Here is a 21,668-nt window from a genome sequence, read left to right on the forward strand (position 1 = left end):
TTGGGGGGGGGGGTCCCTCAGCCAGGCCTGCACCCTCTAGCAATCTGGGATCCCTCAGGGGTTATCTGACTGCTGGTTTAGGTCCGATCCCACATCCTTAGTGCTGCTGCAGAGGCGGGAGAGGCTCCCGCCACTGCCTCTGCACTCACCAGCCATGAGCCCGGCTTCTGGCTGAGCAGTGCTCCTGCATTGAGCATCTGCCCCCTGGTAGTCAGTGTGCGTCATAGTGACCAGTCATTCTGCTGTCGGGCTGAAACTGGCTCTCCAACATCCCCTGAGGGGTACTGGATTGTGAGAGGCTGCAGGCCGGGCTGAGGGACCTCCCTCCCCCAACCATGCATGAATTTGGTGCACCAGGCCTCTAGTTCAGCCATAAAAATGAGTGAAGTACTGACACCTCCTGCAACATGGATGAACGTTGAAAGCGTTTTTGCTGAGTGAAAGAAGCAGGTCACAAAAGCCACATACTGTATGATTCCACTGATATGAAATGTCCAGAACTGGAAGATCAACAGAATAAGAAATAACTTATAAAGAAACCATAAAGAAGTGATTGCCAGGGATGGAGGGAGGGGGTAATTGGGAGGCACGGGTTTCTTTTTAGGGTGATGAAAATATTCTGGAATCAAATAGTATGATGGTTGTACAACACTGAGTATACTAAAAACCACTGACTTGTACACTTTTAAATAGTAAATGTTATGTTATGTGAATTCTCAATTAAAAATTGACACACAATGCCAAAAATAAATAAGTAAATAAATAAATAATGCCAATGGCATTCCCCACTCCAAAGCTAATCTAAAATGTTCCCTAGTTGACTCAAATGTGTGGTCTCAAGAGCCTGTACAGTGACATATCAGAATTGCAAGTTGGATGTTCTGTTGAGGCAGAGCAGTCCCTGCCCTCTGAAGAGGAGATCAAAGATGAACCATGAACATAAGGATGCACATATCCTTTCTGATTGGTGTTTCTGGTTTCTTGGGATATATTCCTAGAAGTGGGATCACTGGGTCAAATAGGAGTTCCATTTTTAACTTTTTGAGGAAACTCCATACTGTCTTCCATAGTGGCTGCACCAGTCTGCATTCCCACCAGCAGTGCACAAGTGTTCCCTTTTCTACGCATCCTCTCCAGTACTTGTCGTTTGTTGATTTGTTGATGATAGCCATTCTGACAGGTGTGAGATGGTACCTCATTGTTGTTTTGATTTGCATCTTTTGGATGATTAGTGACTTTGAGCATATTTTCACATGTCTCTTGGCTTTCTGAATGTCCTCTTTTGTAAAATGTCTATTTAGGTCCTTTGCCCATTTTTTATTGGATTGTTTATCTTCCTTTTGTTAAGTTGTATGAGTTCCCTATAATTGTTGGAGATTAAACCCTTATCAGTGATAACATTGGCAAATATGTTCTCCCACGCAGTGGGCTTTCTTGTTGTTTTATTGATGGTTTCTTTTGCTGTGCAGAAGCTTTTTATTTTGATGTAGTCCCATTTGTCTATTTTCTCTTTTGTTTCCAATGCCCTAGGAGCTGTATTGGTGAAGAAATTGCTTGTCAGATTTTGTTGCCTTTTGATTCCTCTCATATTTTTATGATTTCCTGTCTTACATTAAGCTAAGATCTGGAAACAGCCTAAGTGCCCATCAGCAGATGAATGGATTAGAAAACTGTGGTACATCTACACAATGGAATACTATACTGCTGTAAAAAAGAAGGAATTCTTACCATTTGCAACAGCATGGATGGAACTGGAGAGCATTATGCTAAGTGAAATAAGGCAGTCAATGAAAGAAAAATACCACATGATCTCACTCATTTGTGGATAATAAAGACCATTATAAACTGATGAACAAAAATAGATACAGAGGCAGAGCAGCATTGAACAGACTGTAAAACTACAGTGGGAAGGTTGGGGAGGGTTGGGGCGGGGGTAAGAGATCAACCAAAGGACTTGTATGCATGCATATAAGCATAACCAATGGACACAAGACACAGGGGTTGAGGGGAGGCCAGGGAAGGTCAAGGGGAGAAATAAAAAAGGAGACATATGTAATACTCTTTGTAATACTTTAAGCAATAAAACAAAATTTTAAAAAATAAAATACATATATTGACATAAATATATTACAAATACATACAGAAATATAAAATATTAAAAATGACAGGCTCTGCTCCATTAATCCCTCTATTCATACCATTGTTATATGTTCTGGCTTAATGTTAGAGGGTTTTTTAAATAAAAATGGAATTATATCATTAAAAAAAAGATGAACCATGAGCTCTAGAGCCAAATAACCAAGTGCCTTATAAACATAACCTCCTGTGGATTCATGTACATTCAAATCAATCTGATCAATCTGTTCCAAACCAAACTTATTCACAAGCATATATACACATAAACATTTTACTCTCATGTTTAAAATTGGTCTTCTTTCCTTAAGCCATACCTCAAAGAAATATTCTCTCCATTCATCTGGTCTGTTAAATGCTGAACTCTGGGAGACACCCTGAAAGTCTTTAATTCCCTCAACTCCCTCATTCCATACATTCTACCTATCAATTCCTCACCTCAAATAGATCTTAAATCTTTCTAATAATGCATTGTCTGCCATGCCACTACTTTTTCATTGTACTTGTCCCTGATTATTGATTTACATATGTTTATGTGTATATGTATATATTTTTATTTCACATTTGTCCATATGTGCTGTGTAGTCCATATGTTTGTGTATGTATAAACATAGTCAAATGTGTATTATAGACATATATATATATATATATATATATATATATATATATATACATACTAGAGGCCCAGTGCATGAAAAGTCATGCACTCAGGGGGCCCTCAGCCCAGCCTGCGCCCTCTCGCAGTCCGGAACCCCTCAGGGAATGTCCATCTGCCAGCTTAGGCCCGTTCCCTGGGGGAGTGGGCCTAAGCCACAGTTGGACATCCTTAACGGTACTGACGAAGTGGGAGAGGCTCCTGCCACTGCCCCTGTGCTCGCAGCCATCAGCCCAGCTTGTGGATGAGCGACTACCCCTGTGGGAGCGCACTGACAACCAAGGGGCAGCTCCTGCATTGAGCATCTCCCCTAGTGGTCAGTGTGCATCATAGCAACCACCATTCCCAGTTGTTCTGCCTTTAGGGTCAATTTGCATATTACCCTTTTATTATATAGGACTAGAGGCCCGGTGCACAAACATTTGTGCACTCGCGGGGGAGGGGGGGTCCCTCAGCCCAGCCTGTGCCCACTCGCAGTCTGGGACCCCTTTGGAGATAACTACCTGCTGGCTTAGGCCTGCTCCCTGGTGGCAGAGGGCAGGCCCAATCCCTAGGTGCAGCCCCAGGTCAGGCTCAGAGCAGGGCTGATTGGGGAGTTGGGGTGCTGCCCCTGTCATGCTCAGAGCAGGGTGGATCGGGAGGTTGCGATGCCACCCTCAGTCATGCTCAGGGTAGGGCCGACTGGGGGGTTGGGGCACTGCCCCCTGTCACACTCAAGGCAGGGTCGATGGGGAGGTTGCTGCGCCACCCCCTGTCACGTACAGAGCAGGAACATTCAGGGGGTTGGGGACCTGCCCCCTGTCACTCACAGAGCAGGGCCGATAGGGGAGTTGGGGCATCGCCCTCTATCACCCACAGAGCAGGGCCTATCAGGGGGTCGGGGCACCGCCACTGTCACACTCAGGGTAGGGCCGATGGGGAGGTTATGGCTCTACCCCATCTCACACAGAGCAGGGCCCATGCGGGGGGGGGGGGGGTGGTTGGGGCGCCGCACGCTGTCACACACAGAGCAGGGCCGATCAGGAGGTTGGGGCGCCACACCCTGTCACACACAGAGCTGCAGTGCGATCAGGGGATTGGGGAGCTCCCCCCTATCAGGCACAGAGCAGGGCTGATCAGGGGGTTGGGGCACCTTCCCCTGTCACGAAAAGAGCAGGGTGGATAGGGAGGTTGTGGCCCCTCCCCCTGTCACACACAGAGCCGCAGGGCGATCTGGGGGTTTGGGCGCTGCCCCCGTCATGCTGATCCCGGTGCCGGGAGGCATATTACCCTTTTACTATATAGGATAGAGGCCTGGTGCATGGGTGGGGGCTGGCTGATTTGCCCTGAAGGGTGTTCTGGATCAGGGTAGGGGTCCCCACTGGGGTGCCTGGCCAGCCTGGATGAGGGGATGATGGCTGTTTGCAGCTGGTCACACCCCCTTCAGGGTGGGGGTCCCCACTGGGGTGCTTGGCCAGTCTGGGTGAGGGGCTGAGGACTGTTTTCAGGCTGGTGGGTGACTGAAGCTCCCAACTGCTCCTTTTTTTCTTTTCTTTTTTATTTTGGGCCAGCTTTAGCTCTGGCTCCAGCTCTGAGGCCTCTGCTGCTGAAAGCAGGTATCTGGTTTGTTTGGGTTCTATAATTGAAACACTGTTTCAACTCCAGCCCTGAGGGGTTTTGTTTAGCTTCTATTTTTGTAACAATGTTACAAACTGCAAGCTCAGAGGCCGGCAGCAGCAGGCGGGGAACATTGCCTTCCTCAGTCACTGAAGCAAGCAAGCCTCATGTTCACTTCAAGCTGCCTGGCTGCCGGCCACCATCTTGGTGGGCAGTTAATTTGCATATCGCCCTGATTAGCCAATGGGAAGGGTAGCCGAGGTATGGCTAATTACCATGTTTCTCTTTTATCAGATAGGATATCATCATTTACACATATACAGGGGTGGGAAAAAGTAGGTTTATGGTTGTGATACAAATAACTAATACAATAATTAGTAACTAATAATACAAGAATAAGCTCTGTTTTGTGTACTCATAACTGTACACCTATTTTACCTGCCCCTGTATATTGTCCATACTAGAGACCTGGGGCCCTGCCTCCTAGCCTCCACAATATTTGTGTATTTTTGTATATGTGTGCATGTATGTGTATATATATATATATATATATATATATATATATATATATATATATATATTTGTTGTTGTTAGTCCTCACCTGAGGACATTTTTCATTGATATTTAGAGTAGAAGGGAAGGTGAGAGACAGAGAGAGAAACATGGATGTGAGAAAGACACATCAATTGGCTGCCTTCTGCACATGCCCCAACTGGATCAGGCCAAACCAGTGCAACAGGCAGGGCTGACTGCTGGCAGCCTGCTGGGGCTCAGGCGTTGAGCATATGGCGATTTTCTGTTTCTGCATCCACTTCTGGTAGAGGTCCTGCCTGTAGATGCTGCTGATGTACCGACCACTTTCTGTCTTGATCTTCTCCTTGTCCTCCTGTCTTGACTGTCCCACAACCTGCTTCTTCTTCTGGTCCCACTTGAGCTGCTGCTGGTCCCTGGTCAGGTTCTGGGCCTCATCCCGCGTCAGGTCCAGGACAGCATCAGCCACCTGCTGCTCTATGGTGCCCTGTCCCCACCAAAGCTCAGGCTCTGTTAACTGTCGAAGTCCTTGGGGTGATCGGGGACATAGAAATCCTGGTCCAGTGCCTGGGCCTCCTCCTTCTGCCTCTTGGCTCCCCACTCAGGTCTTGGCTGCTGCCGTTTCTGGTCCATGACCTCTGTGAAGACATCCTCCACACTCTCTCCCACCACCTCCTCTTCCTCTTCCTCTTTCCCAGGATGCTCTGCCTGCCATGCTGGGCATCTCGGGGCTGGGCCATCAAGACCCTCCTGCAAGCCCTGCTGAAAGCTGGCGATGGCTTTGCAGTCCTGCCCTTTGGCTCACATCACCAGGTTGCTCAGGTCCCGGCTGGAGGTGTTGATCTCAAATATGGTTGCCTGCAAACGGTACTGCTTGATGCTGTCCATCAGCCTCAGCCACTGCAGCTCCGCATCCTCAAAGCTTGAGCTGAGGAGGGGGAGCAGGGCCAGCCTCACGAGGTCCAGCTCCTTGGCCCACTTGATGGACTCTGGCGAGGGCACAGGCCACAAGGGCACATACTGCTGCTGGTCATTGTCGGCCACACAGCCCAGGTCCAGTGGCTCCAGTAACATCTCCAGGGTGTTCTGCAGGCAACAGTCCTCGTCATCCACCACACTCTGTGGCACCCGGCCCAGCACACCATACACGACTGCACCTGAGGGGTCCGCCTTAAGGTGGGCGAGGGTGAGGGCAGGGCCCAGGAATAGGTGCAGGTCCAGCAGGTAAGGGACCTCATCTGGGGCCACCAAGGAGTAGACTGTGCCACTTCGGCCAGCCCAGGCCACATGACCCACATGGTGCAGGAAGAGCTTGCCCTTGGCCAGAAAGCTGAAGTTAATGATGTTGCCCAGCAGCAGGATGTCCAGGTCAGGGGCCGCCAGGTCAGTTACGATGATTGTGGAGCACTTGCCGTGAGTGAACTTGGCCAGGTTGATCTCGCAGTCCATCTGGTCCAGGGTGCTGTAGATGTGGGTGCAGCTCACCCGCTGGAGCGGCCTCGGCCCTGCAGAGACCAAGCGGCCAGGGGAGGCAGACATTCAACACCTGAGCCTGGGATGGGGGTGGGGGCATTTGGGGGTGAGACCGGCTGGGGGGAGGTGCTGATAGAGGCCAGATAGGGCAGTTGGCCACTGCAGTGTGCATCATAGCCACCAGTCGTTCCACTGTTTGGTCAATTTGCATATTAGCCTTTTATTATATAGGATATACACCATTAGGATATATGTGCATAAAATATAGATATGACATATACTTATATTTATGCAAGCATATATGCCAAAAGATATAATTCTTTATAAATATATACATATATGTACACATATGTATGTGCTTATATATGTAGCTATATATTTCAGTACTCATATATGTATATTATATAAGAATTAGGAATGAATATGTGTGTGTGTGTGTATATATATATATATATATACATATATATATATGTATATATATATATACTTAAGTATATATTACACATACTTCATAACATTCAAACCACAATTTCACCTTTGTTTCTCTGTACAGCTCATTTACATTATTCTCTGATCATATCTCCCATTGAAGGCAAAGTAAACTACTTGAAGTTTTCTGAATTGAACATTTTTTCTCAAATACCTTGCAAGCTGTCTCTCCCTCAGCCTAGAAAACCTCTTCTGTTCCTCTTCTAAAATGGCTAACTGTTCATGTTATGTCAAGACTGCTCTTAGTCATCATCACCTTCCTTGAATGCCTGATCTGAATTTATTATCTTTTATTTGTGTCTCCATAGTTCTTTTCCTTTCCTTTCTGTGTAAAGTACAGCATTCAAAATAAATTCTTTTTTTAAAATATATTTTTATTGATTTCAGAGAGGAAGGAAGAGGGAGATAGAGATAGAAACATCCATGATGAGAGAGAATCATGGACCAGCTGCCTCCTGCAAGTCCCCCACTGGGAATAGAGCCCACAACCCGGGCATGTGCCCGTGACTGGAATTGAACCTGGGACCTCTTAGTTCTCAGGCCGTCGCTCTATCCATTGAGCCAAACCAGCTAGGGCTCAAAATAAATTCTTGATCACACCCAGTTTATTCATCACAAATTATATAGAATACAAAAATCAGATTGGGTGTTGCTTCCTTTCAGAGCAAGGCAAGTCTTGTTAGTACTTGTGATGTTGGTACAGCGATGCCAGCTGCAATCACTAAAGCTGAACAAAGACTCCTACCCGCAGACTGGAACAGCCAGTCTCCCTGGAATTTCCCTTGGAAAGGAACATAAGGACAGCACTGCAGCATCAGGTGCCCAGAGGTGGAGGGCAGCAGTGAGAAGGAGCTTTGTTAAGTACTCTGCCTGGTTCTGGCACTGTCGTTCTCTAGGGACAATGGAGAGCTGCGTCAGGATCTCCGGTAAGTGTAAGATTTAGGATCAAGTTCTCTGTTCATAGATGGTCAGCACCTTCTTCCATCCCTTCCTCTTCCTTGTGACTCTGGGAGACCACCTGTCCCTACATTTCAAGGGACTTGACAGATATATATATATATATATATATATATATATATATATATATATATATATATATATATATATATATATATATATTATGAACAGAGATCCCAGTCTCCTCCAGGGAAAGTCTTTTTTCACTGTTTCTTTGTGGGTCATTTGAAATTCACTCTGCAGTATCATGTCACAACAAATGTTGGGCTGGATTTCTGGAATCTGCTTTGTTCAGGTGTAAAGAAAATGTTATTCTTATGCATGTTATTCCCCAGGCACCTAGTCATGCAACCAGTCACCATCTATGTTTCTTCTCTCTCTTCCTTCCTTCCTCCCTCCCTCTAAAAATCAATAAAATTTTTTAAAAGATTTGGAGTTTCCAGATCTAGCAAATAAGTATTGCAGGATGCCAAATATTGGGTGGGAAATATGTATACCAGAAAGTTATTCACTGTGTGGACAAAAAAGGGGAGGTCCTATTGAAAGTAACCTCACACAAGATGTCTGATCATAAATTCCTAATTAGGCAAATAGTGGTGGGTCATCATGCCCCAGGCATATAACTTTGTAGTACAAGGTTTGTCTTTTCCCTAAGGAAGCTCTGTACATTGTTTCTGTGCATTTAGGTTAACACACCTTTGAAATAAGCTGCAAACATCCAGAGAGCCCATAATCTAGCTAGCCCTGCCTTGCTTTTGCCCATCTTCATGTAATCTTCCTTATGTCCCCTCCTTAATTCCAAATACATAAAAGAAACTGCAAAACTGTTATTCTCCAGAGCATTTGCGCATATGAGCCCCACATATGTATTAGTTTGGCTCATAAACTCATAAAAATTCTTTACTGATTTTGGCATTCTTATATCCATAACTGTATTTGATATTCAAATAACTGGGACTCATACAGCACTCTTACAACATTGACAACACTACTTGAGAGTTTGTTAATGCATAAAAAAACATGTTAAAATATGTGATTTCTGGAAATTCTTACTCCTGTTATTGCTGTTTCTGAACCCTCCTCACTTGTTATCACAGGTGTAATGGGAACTACAGGACCATCTCTCACCAGATACTTTGTTCCCATGCTCCTCCTTCAGATGGCAGCACCAAGTTCAGGTATGACCCTCTCTTCCACCTGTATGTGTCATGGCTGTATCAAGTATGCCAGAAAAAGCAAGGACCAAAAGAAAGGGTTAAGCTCTTTTGACCATTGTTCCTCAGGTTTAATACATAATTATGTAATGAGGATGTGTACTATAGGATCCAGCTTATGGTTGGGAAAAATTATTTCTAATCAGCAAGTCTTCTTTATCATGTACCTGGATTTATGTTAAATTCCTGGGAGAAGAAGCAAATGAAGAAGACCTAATACTTGCCCTTGCGAACGCAATATTGATATTGAGGAGACTCAGTATATGTGTCACTCACACAGTGAGGAAGTGGCCTAGGATATGTATGGGTCCATGTTGGAATCCATGTGAGTTATCAGTGCAGTGGGTCAGCCAGTGAGGAAGGAATAGGTTTGTGGGAGCCAACACGTGATAAAATTTGCCTTTGTAAGGGGATCTATGCAAAGCAGAAATACATATAGCTTATTTAGAGACAAATATAAGCAACGCCTGAGACAACAAATGGCATAAAAGATAAGTTTTTAGTAAAAATTACTTGATAAATAGTAGAAATCTTACTGGTGCACTTTTCTTTTTTTGTATACTGTCTTTGGCTGATAAAAGTAACGCTTCCATGAGCATTTTGCACATGCATTTGACAAAACCTGTGAGTACATAGGTAGGAAATATTCCTATGCATAGAACTGCTGGTCAAGGTTATGTGCTATTTTATTATGTTGCAAATGTTCTTCTGAAATATTCACCAGCATGCATTTCCACTGCCAGTATATTACATATCCACCATTATGGTATCATACAGAATTATTTTACCATTTTAAAAATGCTTTATGCCCCACCTACTCATCTCTTTCTCCCTCTGAAGCCCTGGCAAACACGTTTGTCTACTGTCTGCATGTTTTTGCATTTTTCAGAATGTCATGTATTTGGATTCAAAATGTAAGTCTTTTCAGAGGGGCCTCTTTTACTCAGCAACGTGCCTTTAAGGTGCTCCCATGTCTTTTCTTTTTTAATTTCTAAAACATTTATTTTCCAATTATAGTTGACATACAATATTATAGTAGCTTCTGGTGTGATTAGATATTTATATACCTTTTGAAATGATCATCCCAATAAGTCTAGTATCCATCTTGCACATAGTTATTATAATATTCTTGACTATATTTCCTATGCTGTACTTGACATTCCTGTGACTATTTTTATAACTGGCAATTTGTACAAATTTTCTTTCTGCCTTTTCACCCATTCTCCCAACCCACCTCTCATCTGGTGATCATCAATTTGTTCTCTGTATCTATGAGTTTGTTTCTGTTTGTTTATTTATTTATTAGATTCCACGGAGGGTGAAATCATGTCTGTCTTTGGCTTATTTCACTTTTCATAATACCCTCAGGGCTGGGCAAACTTTTTGACTCGAGGGCCACAATGGGTTTTTAAACTGGACCAGAGGGCCGGAACAAAAGCATGGATGGAGTGTTTGTGTGAACTAATATAAATTCAAAGTAAACATCATTACATAAAAGGGTATGGTCTTTTTTTTTTTTTTTAGTTTTATTCATTTCAAACGGGCCAGATCCGGCCCGCGGGCCGTAGTTTGCCCACGGCTGCGTCTAGGTTCATCCATATTTGTCACAAAGTATAAGCGTTCATTCTTTCTTATGGCTGTATATTATTCCATTGTATATATGTATTACCTCTTTTTATCCTTTAGTCTTTCAATGGACACTTAGATGACTTCCATCTTAGCTATTGTAAATAATGCTGCAATATACATATAGATGCATATACAGGGTAGAGAAAAGTAGGTTTACAGTTGTTCATATGGAAATTAATCCTGTATAATAAAAGCCTAGGTGGCGTCATGTGCAGCGCCCTCATGCAACGTTGTCACAATATGGCCCCAACAAGATGGCCAACAGGCGAGGGCAGTTGTGGGCAATCAGGCCGGCAGGGGAGGGCAGTGGGGGGGGGGCCGACCAGGCTGGCAGAGGAGGGCAGTTGGGGGTGATCAGGCCTGCAGGGAAGCAGTTAGGAGGTGATCAGGCTGGCAGGCAGAAGTGGTTAGGGGCAATCAGGCAGGCAGGCAGGTGAGCGGTTAGGAGCCAGTGGTCCTGGATTGTGAGAGGAATGACAGACTACCAGATGTCAAACCGGCAGTCTGACATCTTCCAAGGGGTCCCAGATTGGAGAGGGTGCAGGCCAGGCTGAGAGACAGCACCCCCCCAGGCACAAGTTTCATGCACTAGGCCTCTAGTATAATAATACAAGAATAAACTCTGTGTTTCATGTACTCACAACTGTCAACCTACTTTTGCTCCACCCTGTATTTTTCAAATTAGTGTTTTGGATTTCTTCAGATAAAGACCTAGAAGTGTGATTTTCTGGGTTATATGGTAGCTCCATTTGTAACTTTTTGAGGAAATTGCACATTGTTTTCCATAGTGCCTACACCAAATTACAATTCCACCGAGAGTGCACAAGGGTTCACTTTTCTCTACATCTTCAATAACATTTATTTTTTATTTATTAATGATAGACATTCTGAAGGTGTGAAGTTTGATATCTCATTGTGATTTGGATTTGGATTTCCCTGATGATTAGTGCTTTTGAGCATTTTTTCATATGTCTATTGGCCAGCTGTATGTCCTCTTTGGAGAAATGTCTGCTCAGGTCTTCTGCCCATTTGTAAGGGATGTTTAGAAGCCATTGATATTTAGAATGAAAGAAATTCAGATTATCCTTATGAGTCAAGTTAGAAATTAATGTGGAATTATTAAGAACAGAAATATATGATATATATATATTTGCATATTTTTACAATAAGTAAATGTGACAAAATGGCTTTTAATACCTCACTGAACCATGTGGAATATCGTGTGTGTGTGTGTGTGTGTGTGTGTGTGTGTGTGTCATACTCTCACTATTTGCTTACCACCTCCCTTCCCAGAACAGTTTACAGTGACTGGCTTACGGGGGCCAATCTTGGCTCCATGGGGTGGAATAGTTGAGCTCACCTGCCAGCTGTCCCCACCACAAAATGCAGAACACATGGAGATACGCTGGTTCCGGGATCGCTATACACAACCTGTTCACCTATACAACAATGGCAAAGACCTGCATGTAGAAACTATCTCCAGGTATGTGGAGCGGACAGAGCTCCTGAAAGAAGCTATCAGAGAGGGTAAAGTGACCCTCAGGATCCTCAATGTCAGTGTTGATGACGATGGGCAGTACCACTGCTTCTTCAGAGATGGTGCTTTCGATGAAGAAGCCATCACAGAAGTGAAGGTCACAGGTGGGGATGGATCTCTTTTTGATTTCTAGACATTCATGATTTTTAACCCATCTGAGGCTGAACAGTAGGAAAATTCTCAGTGTTTCTGACTATTGCATGGTTTCATTAGCAAGTTCAAATTCATGCATTTGTCTTGGAACTGAGAATAGTATAGGATTAAGAATGCAAATTGTGCCTGCACACATTACCATTTTCAGAACTGTCTTTCCATGTCCATATACACTGTTAGATCTGTAAAGTATCAACAGATTCCTTTCAGGATTTATTACTATGCTTTTAATTATTTCTGACCACACTTTAGTGAAACCTGACTTTATAAACTACCTAAATCTTTATAATAGTCTCCTTAATGACAATTTTTATTCCCATTTCTCCCTGACTCAGTTCACTGACTACTTAGTTTCAGGCTAATTTTCTTAAATCGATTTCAAAAAGCCTTCATCTACAATGTTTAGTATCCTCATATATATATATATATATATTCCCAAAATTCACACAAGAAGTAATTTTGATAGAAAACATAGGTTTATAATTAAAAATTGTAATTTTTTTAATGATTCATAAAGTATACAGTATAGGGTTGTGTATGGAATAGCACATTGGGTAAATGGCCTCCACGGCTTTGCTGGCACATACGCAAAGTCGTGTTCTTCATTGGTCTTCATTGTCCCTGCTCCTGGGCCATAATTGGTACTTGGTAATGCTTATCAAATTGAAGGGATTAAAATCAAAGGGCAACAGATATTAGAATCTGATTCAATAAACCAGGTAAAAGTAGGCTTTTATTTTTGTTGTTGTTGTTGTTAATGCTCATTCAAAATTCAAATCTTGCATGAATTTTGGGACTATATATATGTGTGTAGATATATATATACTAGAGGCCCGGTGCACAAAAATTTGTGCACTCGGGGGGGGGGGGTCCCTCAGGCCTGGCCTGTGCCCTCTAGCAGTCTGGGACCCCTCAGGAGATAACGACCTGCTGGCTTAGGCCTGCTCCCGGGTGGCAGAGGGCAGGCCCAATCCCTAGGTGCAGCCCCTGGTCGGGCTCAGAGCAGGGCTGATTGGGGAGTTGGGGCGCCGCCCCCTGTCACACTCAAGGCAGGGTTGATGGGGAGGTTGTGGAGCAACCCCCTGTCACACACAGAGCAGGGCCCATCAGGGGGGTTGGGGCTCTGTACCCTGTCACGCACAGAGCAGGGCCCATCAGGGGGTTGGGGTGCTGCCCTCTATCACCCACAGAGCAGGGCGGATCAGGGGGTTGAGGCGCCGCCACTCTCACACACAGAGCAGGGCCCGTGGGGGGGGGGAGCTCCCCCCTATCAGGCACAGAGCAGGGTGGATAGGGAGGTTGTGGCCCCGCCCCCTGTCACACACAGAGCCGCAGGGCGATCAGGGGGTTTGGGCGCTGCCCCCTGTCATGCTGATCCCGGTGCTGGGAGGCACGTTACCCTTTTACTATATAGGGTAGAGGCCTGGTGCATGGTTGGGTGCCGGCTGGTTTGCCCTGAAGCGTGTCCTGGATCAGGGTGGGGGTCCCCACTGGGGTGCCTGGCCAGCCTGGGTGAGGGGCTGAGGGCTGTTTTCAGGCTGGGAGTGACTGCAGTTCCCAACCGCTCCTTTTTTCCTTTCCTTTTTTTTTTTTTTTTTAATTCTGGGCCAGCTTTAGCTTGAGGCTTGGCTCCAGCTCTTAGGCCTCCGCTGAAAGTAGGTTTCTGGCCTTTGCTTACAATGTTGCGAATCTGCTGGCTGAAGTTGGGCATATTTGTTACAGAGTTTCTTAAACTGCCAGCTCAGAGGCAGCGGCAGGCGGGGAACGTTGGTTTCCTCTGTCACTGAAGCAAGCAAGCCTCATGTTAGTTTCAAGCTGCCTGGCTGCCGGCCGCCATCTTGGCTGACAGTTAATTTGCATATCTCGCTGATTAGCCAATGAAAAGGGTATCGGTCGTACGCCAATTACCATGTTTCTCTTTTATTAGATAGGATATATATATATATATATATATATATATATATATATATATATATATATCTACACATATATATATACTAGAGGCCTGGTGCATATATTCATGCACTGATGGGGTCCCTCATCCTGGCCTGCACCCTCTCGCAATCCGGGACCCTCAGTAAATGTCAGACTGCCAGTTTCAGCCTGATCCCCACAGTCTGACATCCCCTGAGGGATGTAATAGTGAGTGAAGTGGCAGGTGGCCTGGGAGAAGCCTGAGCCTGGGAGGGCACCATGCTGATCACACTCATCCCAGCCCCACTGTGCCTGCTGCCACACGGTAGCCACCACTTGGTAGCGCTGCCACAGAAGCAGGAGAGGCTCACGTTGCTGCAGCTGTGCTTGCCAGCCATGACCCCGACGTCTGGCACCCATTGGTCTGCTGAGCAGTGCTCCCGCTGTGGGAGCACACTGACCACCAGGGAGCAGCTCCTATGTTGAGCGTCTGCCCCCTGGTGGTCAGTGGACATCATTCAGTCATTGGGTCACTTAGGCATATAGATAGATAGATAGATAGATAGATAGATAGATAGATAGATAGATATAGATATAGATATGTATTATATGCAAAAATATAGTATTTAAATCATTCACTTTACCCTTGAAGTATTTTGGATGACAAAGAAATTGTAAGGAGATGGAGGACTAAGAAACTAAAAGGTTTCACAAATGTGAGGGCACTAGTGTAGGGTGCAAGGCCCCCTCACACTTAACATTTTTATTGGATACTAGGGGCATGGTGCACAGATTCGTGCACCTTAAAAGGAACTGTGGACCATAAGGCTGTGGTGGGCACAGAGGTGGGTCTTGGCCCATCCTCTGTCTTCTCACCCAGCCCTTTCCACCGTGGCCCCCGGGCCCCTGTCTCCCGGCAACCCCGCTCCTGCTGCTGCTGCTCCCATGGGCTGATGGTGCTGATCCCGCTTGCACAGGTTTATAGGAGCGATTAGGGCCAGTCCCAGCAGTGGGTGTGAGCGGGGACAGTGCCATCAGCAGGTGAGAGTGGCAGCCGCTGCCCTGAATGCCCTCAGGAGCAGGAAGAGGTGGAGAAGGCCTCAGGGGTAATGGGGTGCCAGCAGCGGGTGTGAGCAGCATTTCTGGTGCCAGCTGTGGGTGCAAGCAGGGCTGGAACCAGCAGTGGGTCCAAGTGGCAGCTCCTGAGCCAGCAGCAGTTGCAAGCGGGGCCGGCGCCAGAAGCTTGTGTGAGCGCTGGGTGGGAATGTGGCACATGGGAGCAAAGAATTTCCAGTAACCACCAGAGGCTTGTCCTGATGACAGTGACTGGAGCTCTGCCTTGGTCTGGCGCCCCCATTCACCTGCTCCACAATTTCGCCTTGGCCAATGCCCCCCATGTTCTGTGCTCTGCCACCTGCTGCCAATGTTCGTCATGTTTCGTATGCACCCCCTGGTGGTCAGCGCCTGTCATAGCGACCAGTTGTTTGGTTGGTTTTTCTGCTGTTTGGTCTATTTGCATAGTAGGATTTTATATAGAAAGATTATGACACTCAGTACTATTGCTTAGAGTTGAGCTATCCAAATGACAACCCTTAGCTGCATATGACTATTAACCATTAGCTGCATGTGACTATTTAAATTTATATTTAAGTTAAGTAAAATTAAAAATCAATTCTCAGCCTCACTGGCCAAATCTCAAGTGCTTAATAGTCTCATGTAACAAATAGCTACTGTATCAGGAAGCACTAATATCCAATATTTCCATCATTGCAGAAGCTTATTGAACAAAGCTGCTATAGAGTAATGCTTTAATTCTCTATTATTCTTTCTTTGCCTGTACATTTAAGCAAGCCTGATATTCCAGGCAATAAACTGAAATTTTTTTAACAAAACTAGCTATTTTCTCTAAACTGATATAAATTGCTTTATTTCTATAATAGTAGTTGATTACCCATTTTATGCAAATACTCATTACATGCAAAGACATACTAGTACATATAAAATGTCATTAAAGTTTTAAACACATTTATATTATTTGTTTACTTGTAACTGATGGCAGCTCAAACATGACTAATGGTGAGGATACAAGATAAAAACATTAAGCTATAAATTCAAGAGGACTGAGATCTTGACTGTTTATGTTCATGATTATATCTATATTTATTGCTAAGTCTCCTAGGTTTAGTAAATAACAAAAATAATATTTTTTAAATTAATAAATGGAACAAACATGCATTTTCTCCCCTGAGTTGTTAATTTGTAAACCATAACCCTTCGGCCTGGTTTATCCTGTTTGTAGTGGAGGATCAGAGCCCCACAGTGCTTGACTGTCAGTATAACTAATGGAACAGGGATTAGAGTGGGAGAGGCAGGCTTTTCTTTCTGTTTTTCTCCTTTTCTTCACCTAAAAATCCTGTTTTGTCCCTTTCTTTCCAACCAGCTACAAGCTTAGGAATACAGATTCTTGTGCATCCTCCTAACAGCAAAGGTCTTTTGGTGGAGTGCAACACAGGAGGCTGGTTCCCACAGCCTGCAATGGAATGGAGAGACAGCAGAGGAGAGATCATTCCGCCTACATCCATATCCCATTCACAGGACACAGACAAATTGTTCAGCATGAAGATGACCCTTCTCCTGAAACAGAGCTTCCACAGGAATGTCACTTGCTGCCTTCGAAACCCCGTAACGGGTCAAGAGGAAAGGACAAGCATTGTCCTGTCAGGTGAGAGCAGTGTGCTGGTTCTTCAAAGGATGGCCATGGTCATAAAATTTACAAACTAAAGAGAAAAGTCAGTATACTTTCTCCCCTTGGTTTCTAGGACATTAAGTTCTCTTGGCTTTATTCAGCATTTGGCTCATTTTCTTTCTTATTTCTTTCTGCTACTTTGTCTTTTATCTCTACCCTTTTGATACAGGAGTTCCCAAGGCTTAGTCTTTGAGAATTTTCTCTTGTGTCTTAATTCTATCTCATGGCTTTCCATACCATCAATATGGCAATGGCTCCCCAAATGGTATCTCCTACCCAGATCTCTCTCCCTAAATTTAGTCTTATTTCTAAACTCAGCATCTCAATGTGGGAGTCTAATAAATATACCAAATCCCACACATCAAACACTGAACTCCCAATTACCTCCTGACTTGTGTAATCTCTTGCCTTCCCAATCCACACTTCATATTCTCAGTTTCAAAGAACAAAATCCTTGAAGTCATTATTGATCCCTATCATTCTCTCATATTCTATATCACATTTGTCAAAAGATAATACTAGGTCTACCTTTAAAATAAATCCAGAGTCACACCACTTTATTTCCTCCATGCAAGTCTGAGACACTATCACCCATTGTCTAAATATTGGCAATAACATCTGAAAAGATCTCCCTATTTCTAGCCTTGTCCACTATGATGTATTCTCAACATATAGGTAGGAGAATCCATTTAAAACATAAGATACACAACATTACCTCTTATTCAAAACCCTGCAATGGTTCCCCATTTTATTCAGAGTAAAATGCACCATAATATCCTTTATTATCTGTGCCCCATTATCCAGCTGATCTCTTCCCCTAATATTCTTCTTTATCTGCTCTAGGCTATGCCCCCAAACATGTCAGACTTGCTCCTGAGTGGGGGTCTTTGCTCTAGTTGCTCTTCTTTCCAGAACACTGTAATTCTACTAAATGTCCTTATCTCCTTCAAGTTTATGCTCAACTCTCAATTTTTTCATAAGGACTACTTTATTTTTTCCTTTTGCACATTTATGTTATCTATTTTATTTTTTAAATCTTTATTGTTGAAAGTATTACATATGTCCTCTTCCCCCCTCCATTGCCCTCTCCCAGTCTGCCCCTGCCCCCCCACCCCAGGCCTTCACCACCCTATTGTCTGTGTCCATGGATTATGCATATATGCATTCAAGTTCATTGGTTGATCTCTTCCCACCCAACATACATAAACTGATGAACAAAAATAGATCCATAAGGACTATTTAACAAGCTAATTTTAAAAATGCAACCTGCCCCCACTGCCCAGGATTCCCTATCTTCTTACCTTGCTTTAATGTTTTAACATAGTATGTATCCTTTTAACTTACTCTGTAACTTATTCATTATTTTTTTTTTTTTTATTGCTTAAAGTATTACAAAGGATATTACATATGTATCCATTTTATCCCCCCGCCCTAGACAGTCCCCTAGCCTCCCCTATCACCCAGTGTCTTATGTCCATTGGTTATGCTTATATGCATGCATACAAGTCCTTTAGTTGATCTCTTACCCCCCTACCTCCTGCCCCCCAACCCTCCCCGGCCTTCCCGCTGCAGCTCGACAATCTGTTTGAGGCAGCTCTGCCTCTGTATCTATTATTGTTCAAAAGTTTATAATGGTCTCTATTGTCCACGAATGAGTGAGATCATGTGGTATTTTTCCTTTATTGACTGGCTTATTTCACTTAGCATAATGCTCTCCAGTTCCATCCATGACGTTGCAAATGGTAAGAGTTCCTTCCTTTTTACAGCAGCATAGTATTCCATCGTGTAGATGTACCACAGTTTTCTAATCCATTCATCTACTGATGGGCACTTAGGCTGTTTCCAGATCTTAGCTATGGTGAATTGTGCTGCTATGAACATAGGGGTGCATATATCCTTTCTGATTGGTGTTTCTGGTTTCTTGGGATATATTCCTAGAAGTGGGATCACAGGGTCAAATGGGAGTTCCATTTTCAGTTTTTTAAGGAAACTCCATACTGTCTTCCATAGTGGCTGCACCAGTCTGCATTCCCACCAGCAGTGCACAAGTGTTCCTTTTTCTCCACATCCTCTCCAGCACTTGTCGTTTGTTGATTTGTTGATGATAGCCAGTCTGACAGGTGTGAGATGGTACCTCATTGCTGTTTTGATTTGCATCTCTCGGATGATTAGTGACTTTGAGCATGTTTTCATATGTCTCTTGGCTTTCTGAATGTCCTCTTTTGAAAGGTGTCTATTTAGGTCCTTTGCCCATTTTTTGATTGGATTGTTTATCTTTCTTTTGTTAAGTTGTATGAGTTCCCTATAAATTTTGGAGATTAGGCCCTTATCAGATATGTCATTGGCAAATATGTTTTCCCACACAGTGGGTTTTCTCATTGTTTTGTTGATGGTTTCTTTTGCTGTGCAGAAGCTTTTTATTTTGATGTAGTCCCATTTGTTCATTTTTTCTTTAGTTTCAAGTGCCCTAGGAGCTGTATCAGTGAAGAAATTGCTTCGGCATATGTCTGAGATTTTCTTGCCTTTGGATTCTTCTAGAATTTTTATGGTATCCTGTCGTACATTTAAGTCCTGTATCCATTTTGAGTTTATTTTTGTGTATGGTGTAAGTTGGTGGTCTAGTTTCATTTTCTTGCATATATCTGTCCAATTTTCCCAACACCATTTATTGAAGAGACTATCTTGGCTCCATTGTATGTTCTTGCCTCCTTTGTCAAATATTAATTGAGCATATTGGTTCGGGCCGATTTCTGGGCTCTCTATTCTATTCCATTGATCTATGTGCCTATTCTTGTGCCAGTACCAGGCAGTTTTGAGAACAGTGGCTTTGTAATACAACTTGATATCTGGTATTGAGATCCCACCTACTTTGTTCTTTTTCAGGATTGCTGCAGCTATTCGGGGTCTTTTTTTATTCCAGATGAATTTTTGGAAAGTTCGTTCTAGATCTCTGAAGTATGCTGTTGGTACTTTAATGGGAAGTGCGTTGAATTTATAGATTGCTTTGGGTAGTATGGACATTTTGATGATGTTGATTCTACCAATCCATGAACACGGTATGTTCTTCCATCTGTTTATGTCTTCCTCTATGTCTTTTTTCAACGTCCTGTAGTTTTCTGAGTATAGGTCTTTTACCTCTTTAGTTAAGTTTATTCCTAGGTAGCTTAGTTTTTTTGGTGCAATGGTAAACGGGATTGTTTTTATAATCTCTCTTTCTGAAAGTTCACTATTGGTGTATAGAAATGCCTCAGATTTCTTGGGGTTAATTTTGTATCCTGCTACATTGCCAAATTCATGTATTAAGTCTAGTAGCTTTTTGATGGAATCTCTAGGGTTTTGTATGTATAATATCATGTCGTCTGCAAATAAGGACAGTTTTACTTCCTCTTTTCCAATTTGGATGCCTTTTATTTCTTCTTCTTGCCGAATTGCAATGGCTAACACTTCCAGTACTATGTTGAACAGGAGTGGTGAGAGGGGGCATCCCTGTCTTGTTCCTGTTCTTAGGGGAAATGGTGTTAGTTTTTGTCCGTTGAGTATGATGTTGGCTGTGGGCCTGTCATATATGGCTTTTATTATGTTGAGGTATGATCCTTCTACTCCCACCTTGCTGAGAGTTTTTATCAAAAATGGGTGTTGAATTTTGTCAAATGCTTTTTCTGCATCAATTGATATGACCATGTGGTTTTTTTCTTTCAATTTGTTTATGTGATGTATCACGTTTATTGATTTGCGGATATTGTACCATCCTTGCATCCCTGGGATAAATCCTACTTGGTCATGGTGTATGATCTTTCGGATGTACTGCTGGATCCGATTTGCTAAGATTTTGTTGAGGATTTTGGCATCTATGTTCATGAGGGATATTGGCCTGTAATTCTCTTTCATTGTGTTGTCTTTACCTGGTTTTGGTATTAGGGTGATGCTGGCTTCATAGAATGAGCTTGGAAGTGTTCCTTCCTCTTGAATTTTTTGTAGTAGTCTGAGGAGGATAGGTTTTAGTTCTTCCTTGAATGTTTGGTAAAACTCCCCTGTGAAGCCGTCTGGTCCTGGGCTTTTGTTTGATGGAAGCTTTTTGATGACTGCTTCAATTTCTTCCATAGTAATTGGCCTGTTGAGATTTTTAGATTCTTCCTGATTGAGTTTTGGAATGCTGTATTTTTCTAGGAATTTGTCCATTTCCTCCAGGTTGTCTAGTTTGTTGGAGTAAAGCTGTCCATAGTATTTTTTCACAATCATTTGTATTTCTGTGGGGTCTGTTGTTATTTCGCCTCTATCGTTTCTGATTTTATTTATTTGGGTCCTCTCTCTCTGCTTCTTGGTGAGTCTGGCTAGAGGTTTATCAATCTTGTTTATCCTTTCAAAGAACCAGCTCTTGGTTTCATTGATTTTCTGTATTGTTTTTTTGGTCTCTATGTCATTTATTTCTGCTCTAATCTTTATTATCTCCTTCCTTCTGCTCACTCTGGGGTTTTCTTGTTGCTCTCTTTCTAATTCTTTGAGTTGTAGAGTTAGATGATTTACTACCATTTTTTCTTGTTTTTTGAGATAGGCCTGTAGAGCTATAAACTTCCCTCTCAGGACTGCTTTCAATGTGTCCCATAGGTTTTGGATTGTTGTGTTTTCATTGTCATTAGTTTC

The 21,668-nt window shown here is 43.4% G+C and overlaps 1 protein-coding gene and 1 pseudogene across 4 annotated transcripts in view; one reads left to right on the forward strand and one right to left on the reverse strand.

Annotated features, from left to right (window-relative positions):
- Positions 1-366: 366 nt before the first annotated feature.
- Positions 367-6,454, reverse strand: LOC132229763 (ATP-dependent RNA helicase DDX54-like; annotated as a pseudogene).
- A 1,019-nt stretch (positions 6,455-7,473) lies between these two features.
- LOC132231110 (putative selection and upkeep of intraepithelial T-cells protein 1 homolog) overlaps positions 7,474-21,668 on the forward strand; it is a 37,690-nt gene continuing 23,495 nt past the window's right edge. The window contains exons 1-4 of one of the 4 annotated variants that reach the window (XM_059689660.1): positions 7,474-7,803; positions 8,932-9,012; positions 11,971-12,318; positions 16,722-17,003. In XM_059689660.1, coding sequence (XP_059545643.1) covers positions 7,569-7,803; positions 8,932-9,012; positions 11,971-12,318; positions 16,722-17,003 — 946 coding nt within the window. In that variant the 5' untranslated portion in view covers positions 7,474-7,568. The remainder of the gene's footprint in view (positions 7,804-8,931; positions 9,013-11,970; positions 12,319-16,721; positions 17,004-21,668) is intronic. The other 3 variants (XM_059689661.1, XM_059689658.1, XM_059689659.1) reach the window with 3 other exon arrangements.

Source organism: Myotis daubentonii, chromosome 3, assembly GCF_963259705.1.
Source record: "Myotis daubentonii chromosome 3, mMyoDau2.1, whole genome shotgun sequence".
NCBI classification, from domain to species: Eukaryota; Metazoa; Chordata; class Mammalia; order Chiroptera; family Vespertilionidae; genus Myotis; species Myotis daubentonii.